This window comes from Adelges cooleyi, unplaced genomic scaffold (assembly GCF_023614345.1).
Source record: "Adelges cooleyi isolate 19-005CV unplaced genomic scaffold, UGA_ACOO_1.1 ACOO_flye_CR_arks_rails_tigmint_CR_PRNA_574, whole genome shotgun sequence".
In the NCBI taxonomy this organism is placed as follows: Eukaryota; Metazoa; Arthropoda; class Insecta; order Hemiptera; family Adelgidae; genus Adelges; species Adelges cooleyi.
In genome coordinates this window covers 13,810,576-13,832,999 of record NW_026096268.1, presented here as the reverse complement: position 1 = coordinate 13,832,999, position 22,424 = coordinate 13,810,576, and the positions used below count along the sequence as shown (strand labels likewise).

General features: G+C 30.9%; 5 protein-coding genes across 12 annotated transcripts; 3 read left to right on the top strand and 2 right to left on the bottom strand.

Annotated features, from left to right (window-relative positions):
- Positions 1 to 189: 189 nt before the first annotated feature.
- On the bottom strand, positions 190 to 2,422 carry LOC126843094 (uncharacterized). Its single transcript, XM_050580411.1, has 4 exons — positions 1,689 to 2,422; positions 1,462 to 1,631; positions 905 to 1,174; positions 190 to 832 (listed from the first exon to the last, which is right to left on the bottom strand). The coding sequence occupies exons 1-4, from the start codon at positions 2,265 to 2,267 to the stop codon at positions 670 to 672; spliced, it is 1,182 nt and encodes a 393-aa protein (XP_050436368.1). The 5' UTR covers positions 2,268 to 2,422; the 3' UTR covers positions 190 to 669.
- A 711-nt stretch (positions 2,423 to 3,133) lies between these two features.
- On the top strand, positions 3,134 to 4,643 carry LOC126842977 (thioredoxin domain-containing protein 9). 2 transcript variants are annotated; one of them, XM_050580243.1, is made up of 3 exons: positions 3,134 to 3,344; positions 3,417 to 3,598; positions 3,657 to 4,642. In XM_050580243.1, the coding sequence occupies exons 2-3, from the start codon at positions 3,422 to 3,424 to the stop codon at positions 4,134 to 4,136; spliced, it is 657 nt and encodes a 218-aa protein (XP_050436200.1). In that variant the 5' UTR covers positions 3,134 to 3,344; positions 3,417 to 3,421; the 3' UTR covers positions 4,137 to 4,642. The 2 variants fall into 2 exon arrangements, with proteins under 2 accessions (XP_050436200.1, XP_050436201.1); XM_050580244.1 differs by lacking the exon at positions 3,134 to 3,344 and having other exon boundaries at positions 3,419 to 3,598; positions 3,657 to 4,643.
- An 878-nt stretch (positions 4,644 to 5,521) lies between these two features.
- LOC126843187 (probable small nuclear ribonucleoprotein E) lies at positions 5,522 to 6,623 on the top strand. Its single transcript, XM_050580553.1, has 2 exons — positions 5,522 to 5,770; positions 6,086 to 6,623. Exons 1-2 carry the CDS (start codon positions 5,678 to 5,680, stop codon positions 6,275 to 6,277), a joined length of 285 nt encoding a protein of 94 aa, XP_050436510.1. The 5' UTR covers positions 5,522 to 5,677; the 3' UTR covers positions 6,278 to 6,623.
- Positions 6,624 to 10,979: 4,356 nt separating this feature from the next.
- On the bottom strand, positions 10,980 to 20,984 carry LOC126843295 (uncharacterized). Of its 4 annotated transcripts, none has more exons than XM_050580719.1 (13): positions 20,852 to 20,984; positions 18,874 to 19,046; positions 16,683 to 16,995; positions 16,004 to 16,206; positions 15,778 to 15,931; positions 14,456 to 14,491; positions 13,834 to 14,007; positions 13,538 to 13,720; positions 12,497 to 12,634; positions 12,320 to 12,439; positions 11,804 to 11,914; positions 11,330 to 11,542; positions 10,980 to 11,239 (listed from the first exon to the last, which is right to left on the bottom strand). In XM_050580719.1, the coding sequence occupies exons 3-13, from the start codon at positions 16,942 to 16,944 to the stop codon at positions 11,055 to 11,057; spliced, it is 1,779 nt and encodes a 592-aa protein (XP_050436676.1). In that variant the 5' UTR covers positions 16,945 to 16,995; positions 18,874 to 19,046; positions 20,852 to 20,984; the 3' UTR covers positions 10,980 to 11,054. The 4 variants fall into 4 exon arrangements, with proteins under 4 accessions (XP_050436676.1, XP_050436673.1, XP_050436674.1 ...); XM_050580716.1 differs by lacking the exon at positions 20,852 to 20,984 and adding an exon at positions 19,159 to 19,251; XM_050580717.1 differs by lacking the exon at positions 20,852 to 20,984 and adding an exon at positions 19,159 to 19,251 and having other exon boundaries at positions 12,497 to 12,625.
- Positions 20,522 to 22,284, top strand: LOC126843296 (uncharacterized). 4 transcript variants are annotated; one of them, XR_007686406.1, is made up of 2 exons: positions 20,522 to 20,764; positions 20,893 to 21,015. XR_007686406.1 is itself a non-coding variant. In XM_050580721.1 (2 exons), exons 1-2 carry the CDS (start codon positions 20,603 to 20,605, stop codon positions 21,735 to 21,737), a joined length of 936 nt encoding a protein of 311 aa, XP_050436678.1. In that variant the 5' UTR covers positions 20,522 to 20,602; the 3' UTR covers positions 21,738 to 22,284. The 4 variants fall into 4 exon arrangements, 2 of the variants coding, with proteins under 2 accessions (XP_050436678.1, XP_050436677.1); XR_007686407.1 differs by having other exon boundaries at positions 20,896 to 21,004; XM_050580721.1 differs by having other exon boundaries at positions 20,522 to 20,696; positions 20,896 to 22,284.
- The last annotated feature ends 140 nt before the right edge of the window (positions 22,285 to 22,424 follow it).

The window sequence follows — 22,424 nt, the reverse complement described above, 5'->3', positions numbered from 1 at the left end:
ACCAGACGGAGGTGATGAAAAGCGAGAAATTAATTAAACGCTCGTTAGTAGCAACTCTCGGGTATTAAATGAAAAACAGAGGAAAAAAATAAGTTTCACGAAACATTGTTTATTCACTGACAATATAACATTTTCAGTTGGCAGTTTGACTGACTCAGCCGAATTTGTAAATCAAAAAAGAATTCAGTAAAAAAGGCAATTATTTAATAATATGCTTAACAATAAACGGATAAACAAGTGGTAATAATACATTTTAATTTATAATTTAAAAATTATATAACAAAGTTACTACAATTTAACTTTAACTTAAGTCCAAAAAAAAACAGTATGCTTTAATAATTTGGTGTACTTATTTACTGTTCATTATATAAGAAGCAGTATAGTAGATCTCAAGTTTGTAAAAACAATAGTCTTTAAAATCCATACTTAAAAGTTGTTTTATTTGGGTCATGTGTAAAAAAAAAAATATTTAATATACACGGATAAAAGCAATCCGCTAACATTACCTCAGTTAATATTATTTATAAATAGGTATAATGAATAGGTTGTGCATGTAGAATTAATGGTAGATTGTTTGTACTACAATAACACATTTCATTGAAATACATTTAGATGATAATTAAATTTTTTTTAATTATTATTATTATATACAAGACTATTTTGTAATTTTTAAAGTGCTTGGACTTTTTTTTTAAGGTTATTGTTATAACGCAAAATTTTACTGTTTTTCGGAGGCCAATCGTCTGCTAAGAAACAGTATTTTGAGAGATCGCCGTCCTGAGTTTTGTTATCGACATACCCAAACCAATAAACAACAACACCTGGACCATACCTTAAACAAATGAAATAAAACTAAATAAATAAATAGTTTTATATTAAATATAAAATATTATATTGTTATTACCTATTCCAATAGGGAAAAAGTTGTTTTTGAAATGCTCCTCTAGTACGAGAACCTTCACATCCAAACATAGCTTTGGATTCAATCCAATTAACAAAAAAGGTTTTATCCTCATTTTGTACTAAAGCAACCGGTTCATGAAGTACAATATCAGGAGTCATGTCTAGACCCCGAGCACGACACTGACTTTCAGTCCAATAAAGAGCGTGGTTTAAATCTGTATATTTATTAATTTTTTGACGTAAAATATGTTCATATCTTTTTCCATTGAGGCTAAGACAATATTTAAAAAAAAAAAATTCAAGTTTACTATTAATAAATAATTATAACTTTATAATGTACCTATTATGAGGATTTACTAAATAAAAAATAATTTTAATTTAAAAAATATTTTTATTTACTATTTTTAAATCATTGCCTATGAATCAAACTACTCGTACCAATTAATATGACATACAAATGTTGCTTATGTCCTTGTAACGAGCCGTAAGTATTTCTGTTACATAGGCTAGTCTATTTCAGTTATAAGTTATTTAATGGTGAATAATTAAAGGTTCTACCTTTTTAATTGTTCAGCACAACTTCCATAATATGAATCCATGACGGAACACACAAATACTTGATAAGCTAATACTGGATCATCTTTAATTAGATATGTATTTGTTGTAAGACGATGATTTGAATGGTTACAAGACAATGTAGAAGTAGTAGACGAGTTAAGTGATAAGTTCTAAAAAGAAAAATAACTCTAAAAAAATCAGTTTTAACACATTTTAATGGTTCTTACTTCTTCGCCGATAAAACTACTATTTTTGTTTTCCTCTTTTTGTTTGTTTACCTTCGATGTTATAGCATTCGAAAGCCACTGTAACTGTGACAAAAGGTTTTCTTCTGTCGTTAGAGTATCATTAAGCGTAGTATTTATAGTGGCGCTAGACAGTTCGTTAACGCTTGTGTTTGTAGTTATATTAGATATTTCATTCGTAGATTGAGTACTTTCGCTGTGTTGTTTTTCTATTCGCATTTTTTCCTGAACTAAAGCTTTAGCAACTAACATTGCAGGCATTTTTAAATTATCCGATAAGTCTAATAATGGAAATTTTGATTTGTCCTCTATATCTTTATATTTAGTGTAGAGTGATCCGCTGAACACAGATCGATGTCTTTGAACGGTGTACTTTTGTACTCGTTGATCTATAATACTTTGTAGACTTCTAGGATCTATGTGTTCATACTTTGACTTTATAGTTCTTTCGATTGAATGGTATCTATTCAGTTCCTTGCAGTCGATTAATTCATCCACACAGGTACAAATTTCTTCGTATGTCGCCTTGTCTAATATTTTTTGGAACTGTCGTTGCTCCATATTTCATGAATAAAACAATACGCTAATTAATATAAAGTTTAAGTAAAAAAAAATCTTAAGTAGTAACTAGTTGGTTAACAAATGGTTGTTTCATAAAATCATAAATCATAATATCTTAAATTCTAAACTATAATAATATGACTTGACCATGAAAAAAAAAAATAGGTATGCCAGCAACTTATGTTATCAATTATCACAATATAAATGCTGGCCAACGTCCATAAGAAAAACACGGTAACACGAGAACAGCGGTATCTATTTTGCGATTATCACGAATTGCAAACAAACCTGTAACTTTAATGCGATAAACGATAATTTGAAAATGAAATCGTTTTTCTAAATTAATGATAAGCTTATTATTGTTATCACAAAATAGAAATTCAGACACTGATAACCCCTATTCCATAATTCAAAATTAAAATTTTTAATTTAAAACTAAAAGAACATAAACAATAAAACTTAGATCCTAATTCCTTGCTTTAAAATTATAATTTATAATACATTTTGGATGATTACATTTTAAATTAATACAAAACATTTATTAACCCGATAAAATAATTATAATGGTTGTAAATAAAGCTAGATATGATTTCGATGTAAGAGATAAAGGGCCCTTAGCTTTATTACTGTTCCATTTTTTTCACTTTGCTTATTAAAAGTAAAAATTATAATATTATAAATAATTATTATTGTCGTTTTAAAAAAATTATTTAAGTCAAAATAAAATATTTCAAAATGTTTTCTACCATCACGTCAATGTAGCCATTATAGCGTTACAAAATTATCTACGATTCATTTCTTATCAGAACTTACACATATTTTAGAACAAGTATCCCGTTTTTTCATGGTAACAATATTTGTTATTTTGTGATTTTTAAACCTGATTGCTTACACCAATCTCCAGTTATACAGCTTATACTCTTACTCTATCGCACGGAATCACATCACAACTTAAGTTTATACTTTAAGAAGCGTCTGCTGAAGACCAATTTTGAGAATTTGTGTTACTGACTTACATTTACATTCGATTTCATTGTGAAGCTATTATTTATTAATAATATTTTCAGCCTTATACTGGTGAGTGACTTGACTATTATCTTCAAAGTTTCAGATGTTAAAATTAAAATGTGGTTTCAATGATGTTTTTAGTAACAATGGAGAACGTTCTTGCAAAACAATTGTTGCAAGTGGCAGAGACCATCGAGCAGAAAATCGATCAAGAAATACAACGTCTCGATGAATTAGATATGGACAGCATTGAGAATATAAGAGAACATCGTTTACAGCAAATGAAGAAAATGATAAAACAAAAAGAAGAATGGGTGGCCAAAGTATGTTTTGTTAGTGTGTTCATCATGTTTTGTTTAACCAATTTGTTTTCATCAATAGGGACATGGAGATTACGAAGAATTAAGTGATGAAAAAGGATTTTTTGAAAAATCAAAAATCAGTCCAAACATGGTGTTACATTTTTACAAAGATGGATCACAACGATGCAAGATAGTCGATCATCATTTGCAAATATTATGCAAACAACATCTGGAGACACGGTTTTGTAAATTGAATGTTACCAGATTCCCATTCCTCACTGAACGAATGAAAATCAGAGTTATACCCACTATAGTGTCTATTGTAGATAGTATATCCAAAGATTTTATTGTTGGTTTTACTGAGTTGGGAAATTGTGATGATTTCTCTACAGAAATGCTAGAATGGCGTTTAGCTCGTTCAAAAGTTATTGATTACAAAGGTGATTTATTAAACCCACCAGATGTGACAAAGAACAATCGAGCAATGGTATTGGAAAAAAAGAAAACAATTAGAGGAAAACTAGGCGATGAAGACTCAGATGGACTAGATTCAGACTGAATAGTAAAAGAATAGATTTGATTATTAATTAATAATATTAATCTATTATTGTGAGAGCTTTCACTTAATTTCTATTTTTATTAAATCTTTTTAACACGCACTAATGTTTAATGTACATGCAAGCGGTCAAAAAATAACATTTAAACAAATTTGTTGTACTAAATCCTTTTTTATTTTATTTGTTAAAATCAAAGTTAGGAAATAGGTACTTGTGCTATGTTTACATTCCTGACCTTTGTTAATAACTTAACTGGGAACCACCGATATCGCTTTTTGCACAAAATGAGAATTGTTATTAATATTTAGCTATTTATCATTTAATTAGCTCAAATAACTCAATTTTTCTAAAAATGTGCTTTTGTACCAAAAACACATATGTTTTCATTTATAAATTACATTCAGAAGTTAAATATTGTTGTAAACTAAACTATATTTTTGATGCATACGTGATTTATAAACATCTATCTCATTGTTTTTGTTAATTGGCTTGATTAAATTTTTTTTTTTTTTTTTGTACAATAATACATTTACAAAACTATTTTATATAAATGTTAATCCACTAAATTACTATGACATTAAATATAAATATATTTTTATAGTTTTTGTAAAATAAAATGAAATACATTTAATTTTTGTATTTTTATAATATATAGTTGTGCTTTACTAGATCTAGTTTATTATAGCATCATTGGTTTTTGTCAACCTAGCGAAATGAAAAATTAACTATGAATTATCCAATATCCCAGTAGGTATTCGATTTTTTTAAATTATTCTTCTGTGGTTTAATTATCACATAAATTTTAATTTATTTTTTAAAAATATAACCCCCATCCCTTATCTGTTTAAGCCATATGAACTTTAGCTTTTTAAATGGTAACTTATATATTATTATCTACATTTTTTAAATTAAGGATAATTTGCTGAAAATTTTGACTGATCGGTAACCAGTTTTGAATAGTTAAACATTTAAGACAAGAAGAAGGGTGGAGTGTAGCATTATTTTGATCCACGCACATTACTTTAGTGCACTTCATCTCCCTTACTAAATTTTAAACTTATATACCTTTTAAAGTAGTCATATAAAACAGGTTATCGACTAGTCAAATTTTCAGTAAATTATTCTTAATATGTTACCATTTAAAAATCTTAAGTTCATAGGGTATTAACACGAAATGTATAGGGTTAAAACTTAAAAAGTTGAAAAATATATCAAAATCGGGCTAATTAATAACCAATAGATAGTATCTACCCGTGAGCCATCCGGTCTCGGCCGTGATTTTATTTATCAAAATAAATATTATCAATTTTGTTGTTTGATAAGAAGTGGTACATACCAGTTGGTCCAATCGGTATAAGATGATTGACTCAAAAATGCTAACCTTAAAATTAAAATCCTAACGTTTTCGTTCGTACTTCCTATGATTTTCCGGAATCCGATTGTAAATTTTTGTATAAACAAAATAACATATTATTATTTGTTTTCAAAATTCTTAACTGGATTGTATTTAATTTAAGTATTTACTACTTTAAACATTTCCATCATGTCGTACAAAGTTCCTCAAAAAGTCCAAAAGGTTATGGTGCAACCCATCAACCTCATCTTTAGACATTTACAAAATCGTGCCAAAGTACAAGTAAGTTATTTTCAGAAAAATTATAATAATACCTTTAGACATTTTCCTCAGATTTTCTTAAAATATAAATCATTTTGTCTTACGATTACAGATTTTGCCTTATTTAAAAAAAAAAAATTGACAGTCCACTTCTTTGTAATTTTCAAATTTTCAGTTCATTCATATACTACTCTTACCATTACCATTTGAAAGACAAAAAAGGTAGAATAATTCTATAGGCTATAATCCCAAATTTAAAAAAAAAAATGGAAAGGAAATGTCTACCATTGAAAATTATAAGGATTTTCATCTTAAATTGTTATCACAATTTTGCAGGTATGGTTACAAGAAAAGATTCACTTAAGGATTGAGGGCCATATTGTTGGGTTTGATGAATATATGAATTTAGTTTTGGACGAAGCATGTGAAGTCAATACTAAAGTCGATTCACGAAAACCTGTTGGCCGAATATTATTAAAAGGAGAAAATATTACACTAATACAAAATATGACTCCTTCCATTGGTTAGGTATACTCTAATGTTTGTATACTTTGAATTTCCTTATATAAATTTGTAATTAAGTCTATTGATAATATCAGCATTATGGTATTATTATTAAACAATTTTCTAAGTAATTATAAAGTGTGTATATATAGATTTAAAACAATATTGTTACAGAACTAAATTTTTGGTTTTAACTCATTCTTTACTTTATACTTCTGAACATACTGAGTAATTATGTTCTCTAGACACAGTGGTTACAACCCGGAAAATAATTTTGAAAATTATATAATTTCATGTGGTTTTTATTGCAAATAATTAAAATTACAGTTTGATTATAAAATATATGAAATAAAATATTTTATTCATTTAATACTAATTTATTATTTGTCTAGTGTATATATTGTCGGGGTAGCATGGGACACCTATAATTTTTTATCTAAACAACATTAGCAGCAGTCCAACTCTTGTCCTTCCTTCTTTGCCCCTCCATCCGCTTATTAGCTCATATCCCATAAGGTGCTAGTGGAATATACCGATAACAAATCGACCGGATATACATTAGAAATCTGGGCAGTTGGTACTCGGTGTCGTAGATATAGAATTATATATTTTATAAATAATTAGATACTTTTTTTAATAAAGAGTATTCGGTGATTTCTGCATGGTAAGAATAAAATTACTGCTCTTGTTTGAATGAATTAACCACAAACTACTTAAATTATTACTTCAAAAGATATAATACCTTTTGGTTTAGTTTAGTAAAACTATCAATAACGTTTCAAAACTAAACTCGAACGGCATAAAAACTAATTTAGCCAATAACTAATGAGATTCAACTACTGTACAACCGTTCATCATCAACAATCCAAAATTATTTAAAGCATTTTTCAAAAAATTTGCTAAAATTTAGTCACCTTGAGTCTAGGGCAAGTTGTGGTATAATATTACTTAAAAATGTTATTGATAAATGTAATAAATTTATATTGTTATTATTTGTTATTATTTATTTGACATTGACCACTAAAGGATGTTTTATCACTTATATACTAAGGTAAAACTACTATTTGGTCGCTCACCAGTAGTCATCCGTTGAGTTAGACATAAAAAATCAATGAGACTTTTGAGTAATTTGTGTGACAAAATGTGACTGCTTGGTAACAAAATAATTCATATGATCAAATACTGTAAATTATTTATAGTATTTGATATACTCTGTGGTAAGTTCGTACATGTACCTACCTACATTTTGATATTATTTAGACAAAATGAATTAATTTATTATTTTAGTCTACGACCTGTTAAGTCGGTTTGGATAACTCTTGCTCAACTAGAGACAAGAGTTGCCATCCTGGGGAAGTGGTTATGGTGTGGTGGTTTCATGTTGCCTTCCGCACTAGGCGGGTAGCCATTTCTCTCTCCAGACGATTGCTTGCCCCGCTAGAGAAACGGCTAGCGACCGAGATTCGAAACACGGCTAGTGTATTGAAACACTGCCGCGGTAACCCTCTCGGCTACGATAGAATTAATACACAATATGTTTAAGTACAGAATTTTAGTAAAATTCATTTTTCAAAGAATTTCATAAATTTCACGCTTAACAATACATTTTAAAATGATTAAATAGTTATTTCTATATTGCATCTCTATGGGCCATGGAGGCTAAAATCCTTTTTTTTAATTTTTGTGTTATAATTTATCTAGACATAAAAAAATGTAATTATACTTTTTGAGGTATGTATTTCTAATTGTTTAAATTAACTTGCTAGCTTTCTCTTAAAAGAACTGAATAGTAAACTTTCCAAGTTTGTTTAAATTCATTTAATATAATTTATGAATTGTATATCATAAAGTAACTTCTACTTAAAAAAATGTATACTATACAACGCCATAAAACAAATAAATTTAAAAATGATGTAATGCGCAAAAATAATTAAGAAAACTACAATTTTTAGGGGAAAATAATAAAATGTTGACAGTAACGTTATTTGTGAAACTCTTTCGCCTAGTGCAGAATAAATCAAATTGACAGTCACCGCTGATTTTACCGACATGGAAGTAATAATCTTACGAAAATTAATCTGACAAGTTATTGTTGATAATAAATGCACCGAAATTCGGCGGAAGCGGTTTGAACAACATGTACGCTTGGAATATGTTCGACTTCAGCTCTTTGACAATTCCGCGTTGAGTGTACTTGCCTTTGTCGTGCTTGTTTTTATAGTCACCGATGGTCGCGAAACCGACCATGTTGCCGTATTGCCCTGAGAACTCCGCACACGATGCCGCGAACAATTCTCGGCTAACAGTGACTCGCCGTATCCGACTGATCGGTCGGGTCGAAATGTCAAACGAATTCAATTTGTCCATCATCAACTGTAACATCTGGGAAAATTGTTCGAAGACACGTATGGTGTTCGTATCGAACGCCGACAACAGCAAGGACACGTTACAAAATCTGTCTATTGCCGTGATGGCCGCGCTCTCGATCACGTTTACAATCCTGGCGTGTCCCTCCGCGTACTGGCCGTTGTCGATGCACTCCTGTACCACATCATTCAGTGTTCTACCCGACGTGGCAACCGTGTATTTGTCGAGTTTATAGGCCGAGTATCCATACAAGTGGGCAACATCAATCTTGTCCAAGATTACCTGAGTAACCGAAGACAAATCAAATTTTTCCGGCACGGTAAGACACGTCTTGTGGGCTTCGGTGTAGCAAGTACCGTCGTTTAGTAGCACATTCATGAACCTTGCCTCGGTGCTTTGTAAGCGCTTCAAGTATTCGATTCCGACCAACTCGTCATGATCTACCGAAAACTCCACTGGGCAACAGCCGACGAGGACCCAAACGAGTACGCATAATAGCCACGAGTACATTGCCATTATTATAGTCAAAATATGATGGTCTATAAATCGCAGCAAGCAGACTCTTTAGTCTTTTGTAACGGTAAAACTTTGTAAAAACTACCAAGTTCGTCGACAACAGACAAATCGTTGTGATGTTGTTTGTTATTATGTATTGTCGTACATGCAAAATATACCTTAAACACCAATTTTCTGGTGTAAATCTGAACAAACAATATACCCAAATACGATGTCCAATAAACTTAACGTTCAAAATATATATAAATTAGGTGCATTATTTTTGCCACAGATAGGTATGTCTTATATGGCGGGGAATTTGCCAAAAATTCGCGTGGCGCTCCCCGTTCCCCTCACCACCGCCGCCGACCGAACTTCAATATACGTACACATGTTCATCGGAATGTTTATATATATTTATATTTATACTTACTGCAGCACAAGTTCACACGTGTTTGATGCATGGCACCCGTGTAGTGCGCAAATGAAGCAAGGAGTACTGCGGTTGCTTATTATGTTTTGTTATACATTATTAAGAACAGTTTACCCTATTAACACTAAATTGTCTTTTATTACATAAAAGTATTTAAACAATATTTTAGAATAATATATGAAAGCCGAACTTGCCCAAATACCGCTAGAATGTCATTCATTAGATAAAATTCACATCGAAGGAAGAGTTTGACTTACAACTAAACAACAATCCGTCGATTTTAACCACTAAGAATAAGTAATAACAAATGCATCGACGCGGTCCTAGTCGATACGTCGAAAATATTCATACTCAAAATTATATTTTGTATTTCAGCTATCACAAGCCGCTAAACTTAGTATTTTGTATGGTCCGTCTATAAATAACGTTAAAACTTAAAACTAATAATGTTTAAATGTTAATAGCTGTTTAATGTTATTGCCGGAGTTACCGAATTAATCGCTTAAATATACCATTCTTTCAATAGTAATATCAAAAATGGTTGTCATCGCCATTACTAAAAACAAAAATTAATATTTTTTTTACCGTTTATTCAGAAAGTTATACAATCTGTATAGATATATTTATAATTGATTTAAATTTGTATTTTAGAATAATTGGTTTATTAAATTAAATATCCTTCGCCATTTGATCTGCATCTAGGCAGTATAAGACATATTCATGATCCAACTCTTTTTTAGTATAGTATAATTTATTTATTTATTTGCTAGATAATAAACGAGTGTTAAATGTTAAATTGATATTCAACATCCTTGCTCAAAAAAAACATTAACCTCATTAGTTAAAATTTTAATTTAAATACCTGAAAAATGCATTCTCAAATTTTTTCATTGAAATTGCGACTTTTGAAACTAAACAATAGACTTAATGGCCTAAAAAAGTAGCATTTTTTTTTTGTTAAGTTCACCGAATGTGATAATAACGGCGGCTGTCAATGGAAATTTTAAGCGACTTAGATTTCTCGCTATATTAATATTCATACATTATACTGAAGTCATCGGGGGCCAATAACGATCCATCGGTTAACGAATTTTTTTGGAAAAATTCGATTTCTAAATAATTTTTTTTGTTTTTTATAATTTTCCTCACACACAAACCATATATTTTTGTTTTAATGAAAAAATACCGTGCAACAGCCTTTCTAAACGGCAATATGTTGTCACGGCGTTGGTCAGCTTGTTTTTTTTATATTTTGGAGTCGCCTTTTTCGGGTGGAAAATGAGTAAAATCAAGTCCAAGCAGTACAATAACTTGTAGTTTAAAGACGATTTTGTATTTTTATTAAAATAAATATGTATTGAATATTGATGAAATTTTATTTGAATACATTTACAAATTAATTGATATTTTTTAACAAAAAAATATGCTTTAATGCGATTAGACTAATTATATAATATGAACACCGATAGACTGTAAATAAACAACCCAATCATGGTATGATCGTTTTTAATACTGATTATTTATTGTTGACTTCCTAAAAGAATACAACTTGCCCAAACAACACTTGTTCAAAGCGATCAAATCTAACGCCAAAACTTGATAGCTCGCTAAACAACAACATAAACAAAGTTTGTCTTCATCTTTTTCGGACAAAGCTTGAACGCTTTCGCCGTCGTTCGAACCGTTGTTATCTGCAATCATTTTGTTCAAGCCCAATCTATTTTTTTGATCAAACATAATATAGTATATTAGTTTAAAATAGCACACAGTAACATATATACCCTCTAGATGGACGCCAATTATTTCATGGTCCATAATAGTTTTATTCGTCGCCGAAGACTGGTACATTTTTATCGCTTCCTCGTAGTTCGGCGGCGGCTCGTATTCCGGCGGCGACTCGTACGGCGGTGGATCGTCCGACAAACGGTCCGCCGTATAGGTCCTCCCTACTTCGGATGTGGAATCGTACTCTTCGTGCAACTGAACTCCGTCCACTTTAAACAAGGTCAACGCACAAAATATATTATATACTCAGTCTCACGAGAGAACGGTACTGCGCGGAAACCAAAACAGATTAGTCTTGTACGCGCCAGTGCAGACAAAAGTAAACAGGTGTACCGCGTTTTGGTTTCTGCGCAGTACCGTCGTTCTCTCGTTAGACAGAGTATAAAACCGTGGAGTGAGATTATTTCTTTTTCATTTTTTTTTTGTCGAAGCCGAAGATCAGAACTATATTGTAAAATTGTATTATTTACAGAGTAGTTGGCTGATCGATATCAGTCGGTTTTGCAACTCCGTCTGGAAGTGGTAACGCGAAGCTATCCTGTAAACGGTAAACAGTATTATGAAGAACAACAGCACAAGCCCTGTAAAAAAAAAACGACCAGTGAAAGGGCGAATTAAATTTTAAAACCACACCGACTGGACACGGCCGCCACAGTGATCTGAAACGTATATTTAGCTTTTATAATTTAACACCATTTGTGTCTCGTTAGAAAACTGCAGGACAAGTCAATTTAGATGTAAATGTGTTAAAGCTTTCATGAATTGAAATTCGTATACGGGTACTGTCGTATACGATACAATTTTTTTAATTTATCTCTAATTTTCAGAGTTAGGAAGGGTTAAAATAGCGCTTATGAGTGATTTTTAATTTTTTATAATATTACTTAAGTTGTTTATCGATTTAAATAATTTTAAATAAATTTATAAATTTGGTTTTATATCAGCTAAATTTACGTTTCAGACCACTGTGTGACGCAATCATTTACCTAAAAAGCATCCCATAAGAACGTGATACCGTTTCAAGTACAATGTATTGTTGGGAAAATAATAATTTGACTTGTACTTGTAGGGGTACCAACTCTTGTCCGTAAATTCTACCTCGCCATCTACAGCATTTGGATAGTATTAAATGTAAAATATAAATAACTTTTTTTATTTTTTACCTCTATCGTCGAAACACTCTCTAGATTCATCGCTGTTGTCGCCACAATGGTCAAACCCGTCACAATGTAACCTATTCGCAATACAACGGCCATTCTTGCAGGCGAATTCGTTCCCTTCGGTACAGCTTCCTAATTGAGCTGTTAAAAAAAATGTTGGACACAAACAGACGAGTTCATTAAACTAATTAATTAGGCAAAACTGAAATACCCGACCAAAAATAAGGTTTATCTAAAGTTGACATAACTAGTTTACCAAGCCGAAGTTGAAAATCGAATTTTTATAATTAATTGACGAGTAATTTCGGAAACTCCTAAATGTAAAATATTAAATTATGTCTTTATTCGCACAAACTCAATTTGTTTCTTCAACTCATGATAACATGGCCAACAGATATTATATTTACCAAATAATTCCCAGCAAACCGTTTCAGTAGTCGTGACTATATCTCTCCTTAAATCCACTACACTCTCATTTTTTTTATAAATCGCGTTCATTCTTTTTTTATTATTATATCATTATTTTGTATAAAAAAACTGTAAAAAATTTTTTATTTTTACATTTTTATACAATTTTTAATGACATCCTATACTACTGACTATTTTATTATAACATCATCGTTAATTAACCATTTACAGACTCATGTGACAATTCTGTAACAAACCTGGAAATTTCCGTTAGACGGCGGTTTAAATATATTATATTACTACCTACATTTTTTTTAGGTCAAATTATCTTAAATTATGTTTGTTATATTTTGTAAATTTTTATTGGAAAATAAAGATTTGTCTTGTAGTTCCCTACTCAAAAATGTTATTTAATGTTCATAATAATTCATAAATAAGTGGAAAATTAACTGTTCATAAATCATATGATTTATAGTGAATAAAATAATACTATATTTTTATGGCTGTTATGGTCAGAGAAAATAATTGTAGGTATCTCATATTATGTTTCTCTTAAAGAGACGGGAAATTTCATTTTTTTTTTTATAGAACCTTTAGTTTTCAATTCGAAATATTTAAATTTTAGTATAAACATACTTGAACGAGAATATGCTGCATAAGCTATTTCGAACCGTGAACTAGAATTAAATGCTGCCACCAGCCTCACGTAGTATCCCACATTTGTGCCCATTAGCAATTCGGTAAAATGAGAACCGTTATTCCATTGCAAAAGTTGTCCTTCCGACGTGGGACCCTCGCAAATCGTTAAATCACTGTCGACTAAAAATATAAAACTATAGGTATATGATTGTTATTTAAAAAAAAAAAACCTAGGCCATTGTCTTTAAGTATACCATACCGCCCATATACACGACACGTATTTCTGTACTTACTTAAATTGTCCATCGCAATGACTTTCATGTACATAAGCCACTTTGAGGGTGTTTCATATTTCTTAGATAGCCTAAACAACCAAATACAATCGAACATAATATCAGGTTCCGTTTCGCTGACCATATTCATCATGGTTATAGCGCCGCCCTTGTTCTCCACAAATCCTCCACAGTCTAATAAATTACGAACGCGCTTAAATAACAGATTCATTAGTAACGTCAAATATTTAATTTAAAAAAAAAAGCGTTCAAGTTATTTAATAAATAATAATATTTTTATCTCTACACACTAAAACTGTTTTTGTGCACAACAATCAAAATGACAAATTATGCCGTAAGTTTAAAAAAAAATACAAAATATTATTTTCATTAAGCGATTGCTAAAGTAGAAAAAAATGTACAAGATTTAATTATCAATTCGTTGATGAATAGGTACATCGAATAAATGATCATATTATGTGCAATTTATATGGTAAAAATTAATAATTATTATCAAGTCGTATAAGATGCAATAATGTATTTTATAAATATGTACTTATATTATCTACCTATAGGTTTTTCTATTAAACTTAAAAAAATAACCGCATGTTTGACGTGTGTCGTGTTCACTGATCTCACTTACTTGTATTAGGCCTTAAAATTGAGTTTTTAATGTTTCCTGAAAATTGATAATTATATTTTATACTTATTATATTATACTAAACGATTTTAACTTAATTTATAGTCAAATTAAAAAAAAATGCCATGTAGTTGAAAAGAACTAAAATAAAACCGTATGTTTTTATAAAATAATCGTCTACAGAAAATACATAAACATTGTATCTAAAGTTAAAACAAATTTATTGAACAGAAGTCCTTTGCAAATTCTAAATGGGTTAACATATTTTGTAGATTTAGTTTCAGGTTTTTGAATAAATACGAGTCAAGTCGCTTATCGATGACGTAAATAAATTAAAATATATCCCCAATTAATCATATTTTTGTTTATAAAGTGTATTTTTTTTGCTTTATTCGATTTTTGTAAAAAAAAAAAATACTTAAAGTATTCAAATGGTACTTAACTATTTTATCAACTGAAAAGTTAATTCTTAAATAATATTATACCTACTAAAAAAATTATTACAGTCCTGGACGTACCAGAATTGCCTATCCAACCCGCCGTTATACTTCTAGTTACGAATTCAATAATAATGTTATGAGGATTGGGATTTAAAGTTTTAAAATCGGACACAGTGATATGATTATGTATATTACGATACGATAATTTCAAATCTGAAATTTAGGAGTGCTTTATTTTTACTTATGCTTTCCTTGAAAATATGTTCGTCCGCATATTGTGTGTAGGTATAATAATTAAATATGTGGTCACAGGTCAATTATGAAGAGATAACTTCAAAATTTGGTATTTCATGTTACAACAGAGTTTAAGTGAACGTTAATCTATTGTGTAGAGTGAAAACAGGGTTTGCGCGAATGAATACTGTACATAGGCGTAGTAGTACTAAATTCACGAAATGTTAAAAAAAAAAATATATATATATATATAGCATAGATGATAAATACTCTCATTTATCATCTATGCTTAAGTCATCCTGTGTTTACTGTAAACATTTTGTGATTTTACTATCAAGTACCAAGGAATTTCGGGTATGATCCCCGCAAAACTACACTTAAGGTCTAAGTTGAGATTTTACAAAAAATTGCCTAAACTTTACTCCTTAATAAAAGGGAAGCGTAAAAAGGTAGCATTCTCTTAAAATGTTTGTTCGTACAAACAAATAAAACAATGATACTATTGTTAATCGTCGAAAAGTACTTAATTTTAGTTTTTTCTGACCGAGTACCATATACCGACAGAGTATACTGGTCCATACCGACAGAATGTGTATAAAAATATAATAGTTCATTGAAAAGCTTTAAAATTTGTTTACTTAATATACTGACCGTGTATAAACGAATACTGTGCTTTGTATCCAACTGAGGAAACGCCGTTGGCAAAGAATTTAACGTAAAGCGTCGGTCCCGAAGTCAGCAGAGCGGGCGGTCTAGTTAGAGCCCCTTCGGCCGTGTCTAATCGCTTTCTGTCCGAATCGTAAAACTAAACCGTAACGACAAATAAAAAAATAAAATAAGTTGTTCGACTCGATAACAAAAATATTAGGTTTTTGACCTCGACGGTGGATTCGTGGGCAATTAAGAAATCGACAAAAATCAACTGTATTTTACATTCGGCGTCTGATTTGCAGTCGATCACCTGTTCAAAGCTCAAGTCATCCGCATAGGGAGATGGGAAAAACGGCGTACTTATGAAACCGCCTAACGATGTGTTTGTCGAATCCAACTCGGGTTTCATTTCCGCTAGCTGAGTGTTTCCTACACGATTGTATTAAATGTTTTATTAAATCACCAACTCTAATAATACTATATAGTGCCAGGTACGCTCCTGGCACCTTACCCGCCTAAATGTTTAAATATTTCTAACCAGTTTGACCAATCCTACTGCAAATAGATACTATTCCTAAAACTTCATACCCGTTTATGTATTTAGAACAACACCTAGGCGGGATATTCCATGGGGCTAGACGTTTTTCAAAACTTTAAAAATTATATTTTAAAAGCTGTGCTCTTCAAGTAGTAACAAATGAATCATTATGTTTTGTGACATTCGCCCACTGAAATCGTAAATATTTCACACGATTCACTTGATAATTTATAATAAGAATGAGCGATAAGAAAATATAAAGTGTGAAATTTCAGATTGATCCCCCAACCATAAGACATATTCATGTCAGAAATGGAAAGTTTGGCAATTCGGATGTTTTCTAATTGTGAATAAAACTTTGACTTACTAGTTATGAGATATTCCGCCGTGAAAGCGTGTCCGTACGGGTATGTGTGAACAAAGTTAATATTCACTTGGCTGGTGAGAGATTTGTAATGAATTGATGGTTTTTTCGCCGTCGCGTTCACACATCTTAGCGACGTTGCCAAGTACGGGGGTTCGACGATACAAATTGAATTGCACTTGAGCTGCTCAAAAGAGGAGGGGACATCTAAGTCGTAGCCGGCAGCGCACGTTAGGTTTACATCTTTGAATCGAACGTTGACCATGCACGACGGACATGAAACAATGTGCAAAGAGCACTGGCCCGGTAGGCTTCCCTATAGGACACAACATGAAGCTTGTCAGGTTGCAGGATAGCCGTATAAAAATGCTAGTAAAGTTTGGCGGTTCTTATTTTGGGTGATTTTCGAATTTTTCTCATTTATAACGAGATAACCATATTTTGTCTTATTAAATTCTAAAAAAAACTAATCTTAGCACAGTAGAGATGAATCATATTGAAATCGCGGAAATCATAGGTTTTCAGGAAATATAACTGAAAGCAATATCACCTCTTTCGAATAAACGCTTCGATGTAAATCTGCAAATTGTACGAATAAAACATCGATAAATATCATTGTTTAAAATTTTACACTTGTATTATTAGAGTGAATACGGTCAGAGTTGATATCTATCTTTTCTAATAATTCGTAGGCGTTGTTACCGATAGCCAAATCAATAACACAATAAACCTATTTTTCAGATACTTTAAAATAAGACCGCGATATCAGGGACGTAAAAGAAAGAAAGGTCACTTTTTAATAGCGAAATTTTTTTTTTTTTTAAATAACTTTAATTTTTACTATTATATAAATTACACAATAAAATTTTAATTTAAAAAAAAAAAACCAAAATACATAATATAATTTTATTTTTATTTTTTTCGCTGAATCTTAATTTGTGTTTTAAACAGTGTTCAGTATGCTTGAATAATTATTTAAAAACTCATTTCAAATAGCGAGTGATTTTTTTTTTACCAAATTTAAAACTGCGGTCTTGAGTTATTATAAACATTTGAATTTGTAATTTTTTTTTATACACAAAAGAAAACTAGAAAATTCTGAGCTTTTTTAAAAACTTTTGAAGTGAAAATAAAACGCCTATTAAGTAGTTTATATTATTTGTTGAAGAAGTTTTTAACGCCCCCGGCCGTTGGTTTAATTTAAAAAAAACATCGGCCTTCATTACGTTGATTTATAAGATATTTTTGTAAATTAATTAATACCAACATATTAATAACTAAAAGTTCGTTCTATTAAGGCATTTTTGTACTTATTGATCGATTTGTTTATGTAACTATATGCATAGATATACTTAAGTTTTAATATTATCCAGTTAAACTTCAATCCCTCGAGGACCCCTCCTAAAAAAACCTATATGCTGGATACGGCCATGATTGCCCTAGAAAACACTGTCTTTGTTGTATACACATAAAAAATATTAACAAAATGTTTATTTTTAAATACGCGTTTAGAAAGATTTCATTTTTCTAAATTTCGTTATGGTCTCAAAATTAAATTAAAATTTTAGAAAACTCATCACTTTTGACATAAAAATAAATAACGAATACTTTATGTTATGTGAAGCTATTTTTTCCTATATTTTTAGTTTAAGTTTTTTTTGTATTTTTTAGTAAAGTATTAAAAATTAATAGATTAAGTTATCGAAAATTGAAAAACTTTTAAGCACACATAAAGTTCTCCTCTGTTAATTGCAAAAATTTGGTGATTTTACGACAATTTATTCCATAACGATGCGTTTTAAACCACATAAAACTATTTTGATGTAAAAAATTGTAATTATTTTTATAGAAATTACTGCGATAGATTGATCAAAAAAACAATAAACAACTACCAACAAAGAATCCTCATTACTGTGTCATAATTAGTATACACTAAAATATGAGCTCTTAATTAAGATTTTTCAAAAAATTACCTTCACTTTACTCCTCGATAAATTGGTAATAATACTTTTTTTAAATTTAAAAATGTCTCGTGTATTTCGGTTGGTACTTGATCAATTTTTTTCTGGCCACCTCTACCAAGACTCACTTACTACCATAAAATATATGTATTTTGATTGTGTTTAGTTTGTATTGTACCGCCAACATATTATAATACTACTTACCACAGTGCGCATTAGGTATCTATACTTACCCTGAAGTTGGATCGAACAAGTTGATCGCCGTTTTTGGCGTACACTACACCACGAGAACCGATCGCTGTGAACACACTCCTTTGACTGTTGGGCCTGCATATGTCATGCCGTTTGACTGTTAACGAGCACAGTACAAAAGCTGCCTCCAAGAACACCGATGATAACAAACAAGCTGGAATAGAAAACGAGCCGAATGATAGTTATTGTCTGACGATTATCACCACAAATTTTACTATCTAATATTCAAATCGACAAAAAGATCTGGATAATAAATATACATATACCGGCGTGGACAAGTCGCATTCTAACAAAACACATAACATGTAACATGTAACATGTAAATGGTCGGCAACGAAGCCGAGGAAAGCAACTGAAACGCGAATGTTAATAATAAAAAAAAAGTTCTAAGGATTCACCGCAGTGTTTTATAATCGTTTAATGCCTAGTATCTATATATTGTAAAGGGTTTCTAAGAAAGCTGACCTTCGGCCATGCTAAACTCACTGCGAAAAACGATTTTTTAATCAACGTAACAAAAATATTCGTTATTTCCATAATATTATTAGGTATACTTAATTATTAAAAACACTGATCAAATTTAACGAATTATATAATTATCCACGCATACATTATTATTCTTGTTATATTATCATTACATTTACATAGGTAAAACATATTATGCGGATGAGTTTCAATCCATGAAAGTTTCAACTCATTCATAAAACATATCATGTCTTCTTATACGATGTATTCGTAGAATAGAGAATTGCATTAACTTTATTTTGTTGTTAAATATCTAATATTTTATTATTAGATCAATAATGTGTGTGTGTGTGAGAGTGTGTAAGAGAGAGTTTTATTTGTCTTAAATATGTGAATTTTATTTGTTATGTGTATGTTCTTTTATTCGAAACCAACGCTCGAAGATCGTTGACTTTTATGAGGTAAGCTCAAGCTCACTAGCCCACTATAAAAACATAGCTATGTGTACACTGCTTCGCTCGGTTTACAATGAAAATAGTATCCCATTCCCTCCCCATCGTCATTCTTATTCCATCTACCTAGAATCAAGCCAGTAGATTCAGAGATTACCCCAGACATAGAACTGTAGCCTGTAATCGAAACTAATATCGATCGTTTTTTATTATTTTTTACACGACACCACCTTAAGGGTTTAATTATCATCAGGATTCAGGACTGCCATCAATCAGCTTAGCGACCCCGAAAACTATAGACTCGACGGCGCCAATATATGCCATTTTCGATTATTTGTACATGTTATCCCTTCCCTCCCCCCACGGGTCCTAGGAGATTCTTTCTGGGATCCAAATACGTACCAACTTTAATCGAAATAAGTGTTAATATAGTGTAGTAGTAGAATAGTGTATGATGTTTATTTAAATTATCTACTCAGTAAAATTAAATGATAAAATAATTGAGCCGTCGAGAGCAAAAGTGGTGCTAGACAGGTTTTAGCGCTATCTAAAGTAACACTACCTTAGTAATTATAAAACTGGTTCATAATAATATTACTTGTTTGTACATAAGTATTGATATTTTGACTTGGTTTTATAATGTTATATCTATGGGTTTTATTATCAGTCTGATAACCTTATCAAAAAAACACCCTTGAGGCTTGATCGATTTGAATCATTTTTGTTACTATTTCAGTACTTCTTTAATTTTTCGGTTTTGTAATTGTTTGAAGTTTAAATTAACAAAAATAATATGACTTCAGGCAGCTGTTCAATTAATGATGACAATATCGACCGAATATTTGAACCCATAATAACCATAATGGAACCTAGTTGCACAATAATGAGTACATATTTCTTAATAAATCGTTTATTCACCCTTTATGCAGTATTCATATGGTTGAGTTAATATAGGGTAGGTTAGTAGGTAGACAAAACACCATGAACATAACAATGATCTACCAATTTACCTTCATATTTTCTAAGTTAGGAACTTAGTTACCTGTGTTGGGTATACATTGAGCATCTTTCCTGTTGTTTCAGAAGGGCAGGAAGTCAACAGGCAGACTACTGTCGATAAACCCCACCTTCAAAACTCTTCACATTCAAGACCAAATATTCAAGACAAAAATGAGAGTCTTCCATCTATTCATTCATTAGGCGAAGAGAACAATAAAGACCTGGAAATTAAAAGAAAAAGAGATCCATCACAGTGGAAGAGGAATGTCAAAAAATCTAAGAGAAATTCTGGAGATGGTAAAGTGTTTGTGAATACCGATTGTAAGTGTAATAAACACTGTTATAGGATGATAAGTGAAAATCAGAGAAAAGGTATCTTTGAGTTATTTTGGGCAATGAGTGATTATAAACGACAAAATACTTACATCTGTGGACTTATCAAAAGATATGAAGTAAAGGTCAGACGGACACGCGATGGAAGTAGGGGGAATAAAGGCTCCACAAATAAGTATTTTTTAAACATCGAAGGAATGAATCTGAATGTTTGTAAGCTGTTTTTTTTACAAACATTTGCTATTTCTGATGGCAGAATGTCACGGGCTCTGCAGAAGGAAAAATGTGGTCACGTAGGAGCTGATTTTAGAGGGAAGGGCCCTAGTGCAAATAAAACTGAGGAATGGCGAGTAGAAGAAGTTAAGAAACACATCAAAAGCTTCCCAGCATTCACTAGCCAGCATACACAAGCTCACAACCCTAATCGTAGATACTTAAATCCAAATCTCAATGTCAGACTGATGTATACCCTATACAAAGAAAGTTGCTTAATCAAACAAAACAAACCAGTTAGCGAAAATTTGTACAGGAAAATTTTTTCTGAGCTAAACTTACACTTTAATTCTCCTAAAAAGGATACAATGCCAACAATGTGATCAATTTAAGTTGAGCGTAGATGTAGCAGATGAACTTGAGAAAACTTTTTTAAAATCTCAGTATGAACTTAGTTGAACTAAAAAGTTGACCAAGAAGGGCCAGGCAACTGGCTGAAAATTCCATGGATGCAGTTTACAAAAGCATCTCCGGTTATCATGCTGTACAATGAAACATTCGACGATGTTTTGTCCTACTGTACTAAACTACCTCCAGCAAAAGGCTCCTAGCCAAATTCTTATCAACTGATAAAGCAAACCAGTGACGCTAGCTAAGAAGAAAGACATGATAGACCTTACATTCCACATTTACACCAGGCTTTTTTTAACAACTTGAAGACATCAAAGCACCTAGAGGATGTTGATTATGAGCCATTAATCATTGAGGAGAACAGCAGTACTATAAAATTGAACATTCTTGAAATAATGTTAGTTTTACAATTTTACATTTACTTTTCTGTTGAAATTATATTAAAAATTGTACAACAAATTGTTAGTTTTTCAATAATTATTAAAAGTATGAGCCTGTTTTGTGCTTAATAAAGTAAAGAATCTCACGATTTAATTTTTTTTATATTGCTCAATATTTTTTCACTCAAAACTGACATGGGGGCTTTTGCTTTCTTATCAACCTCTATCATCCTACATTTATGGTTCAAGCTAAACTTATAATAAACATTTTGAAATAAC

What these genes read in the sequence shown, in the direction of transcription:
- LOC126843094 (XM_050580411.1), bottom strand. Translation starts at nt 2,267, where the DNA reads ATGGAGCAACGACAGTTCCAAAAAATATTAGACAAGGCGACATACGAA. An exon ending in GTAGTTTTATCGGCGAAGAA is followed by an intron (nt 1,632 to 1,688) that starts GTAAGAACCATT and finishes TTTTCTTTTTAG; the next exon opens with AACTTATCACTTAACTCGTC. An exon ending in TGTGCTGAACAATTAAAAAG is followed by an intron (nt 1,175 to 1,461) that starts GTAGAACCTTTA and finishes ATATTGTCTTAG; the next exon opens with CCTCAATGGAAAAAGATATG.
- LOC126842977 (XM_050580244.1), top strand. Translation starts at nt 3,422, where the DNA reads ATGGAGAACGTTCTTGCAAAACAATTGTTGCAAGTGGCAGAGACCATC. An exon ending in AAGAAGAATGGGTGGCCAAA is followed by an intron (nt 3,599 to 3,656) that starts GTATGTTTTGTT and finishes TTTCATCAATAG; the next exon opens with GGACATGGAGATTACGAAGA.
- LOC126843187 (XM_050580553.1), top strand. Translation starts at nt 5,678, where the DNA reads ATGTCGTACAAAGTTCCTCAAAAAGTCCAAAAGGTTATGGTGCAACCC. An exon ending in AAAATCGTGCCAAAGTACAA is followed by an intron (nt 5,771 to 6,085) that starts GTAAGTTATTTT and finishes ACAATTTTGCAG; the next exon opens with GTATGGTTACAAGAAAAGAT.
- LOC126843295 (XM_050580716.1), bottom strand. Translation starts at nt 19,204, where the DNA reads ATGTTACATGTTATGTGTTTTGTTAGAATGCGACTTGTCCACGCCG. An exon ending in TTGTTCGATCCAACTTCAGG is followed by an intron (nt 16,996 to 18,873) that starts GTAAGTATAGAT and finishes TGTGTCCTATAG; the next exon opens with GGAAGCCTACCGGGCCAGTG. An exon ending in TCTTATGGGATGCTTTTTAG is followed by an intron (nt 11,915 to 12,319) that starts GTAAATGATTGC and finishes TTTTTTTTACAG; the next exon opens with GGCTTGTGCTGTTGTTCTTC.
- LOC126843296 (XM_050580720.1), top strand. Translation starts at nt 20,603, where the DNA reads ATGACTTCAGGCAGCTGTTCAATTAATGATGACAATATCGACCGAATA. An exon ending in ACCTAGTTGCACAATAATGA is followed by an intron (nt 20,697 to 20,892) that starts GTACATATTTCT and finishes CTGTTGTTTCAG; the next exon opens with AAGGGCAGGAAGTCAACAGG.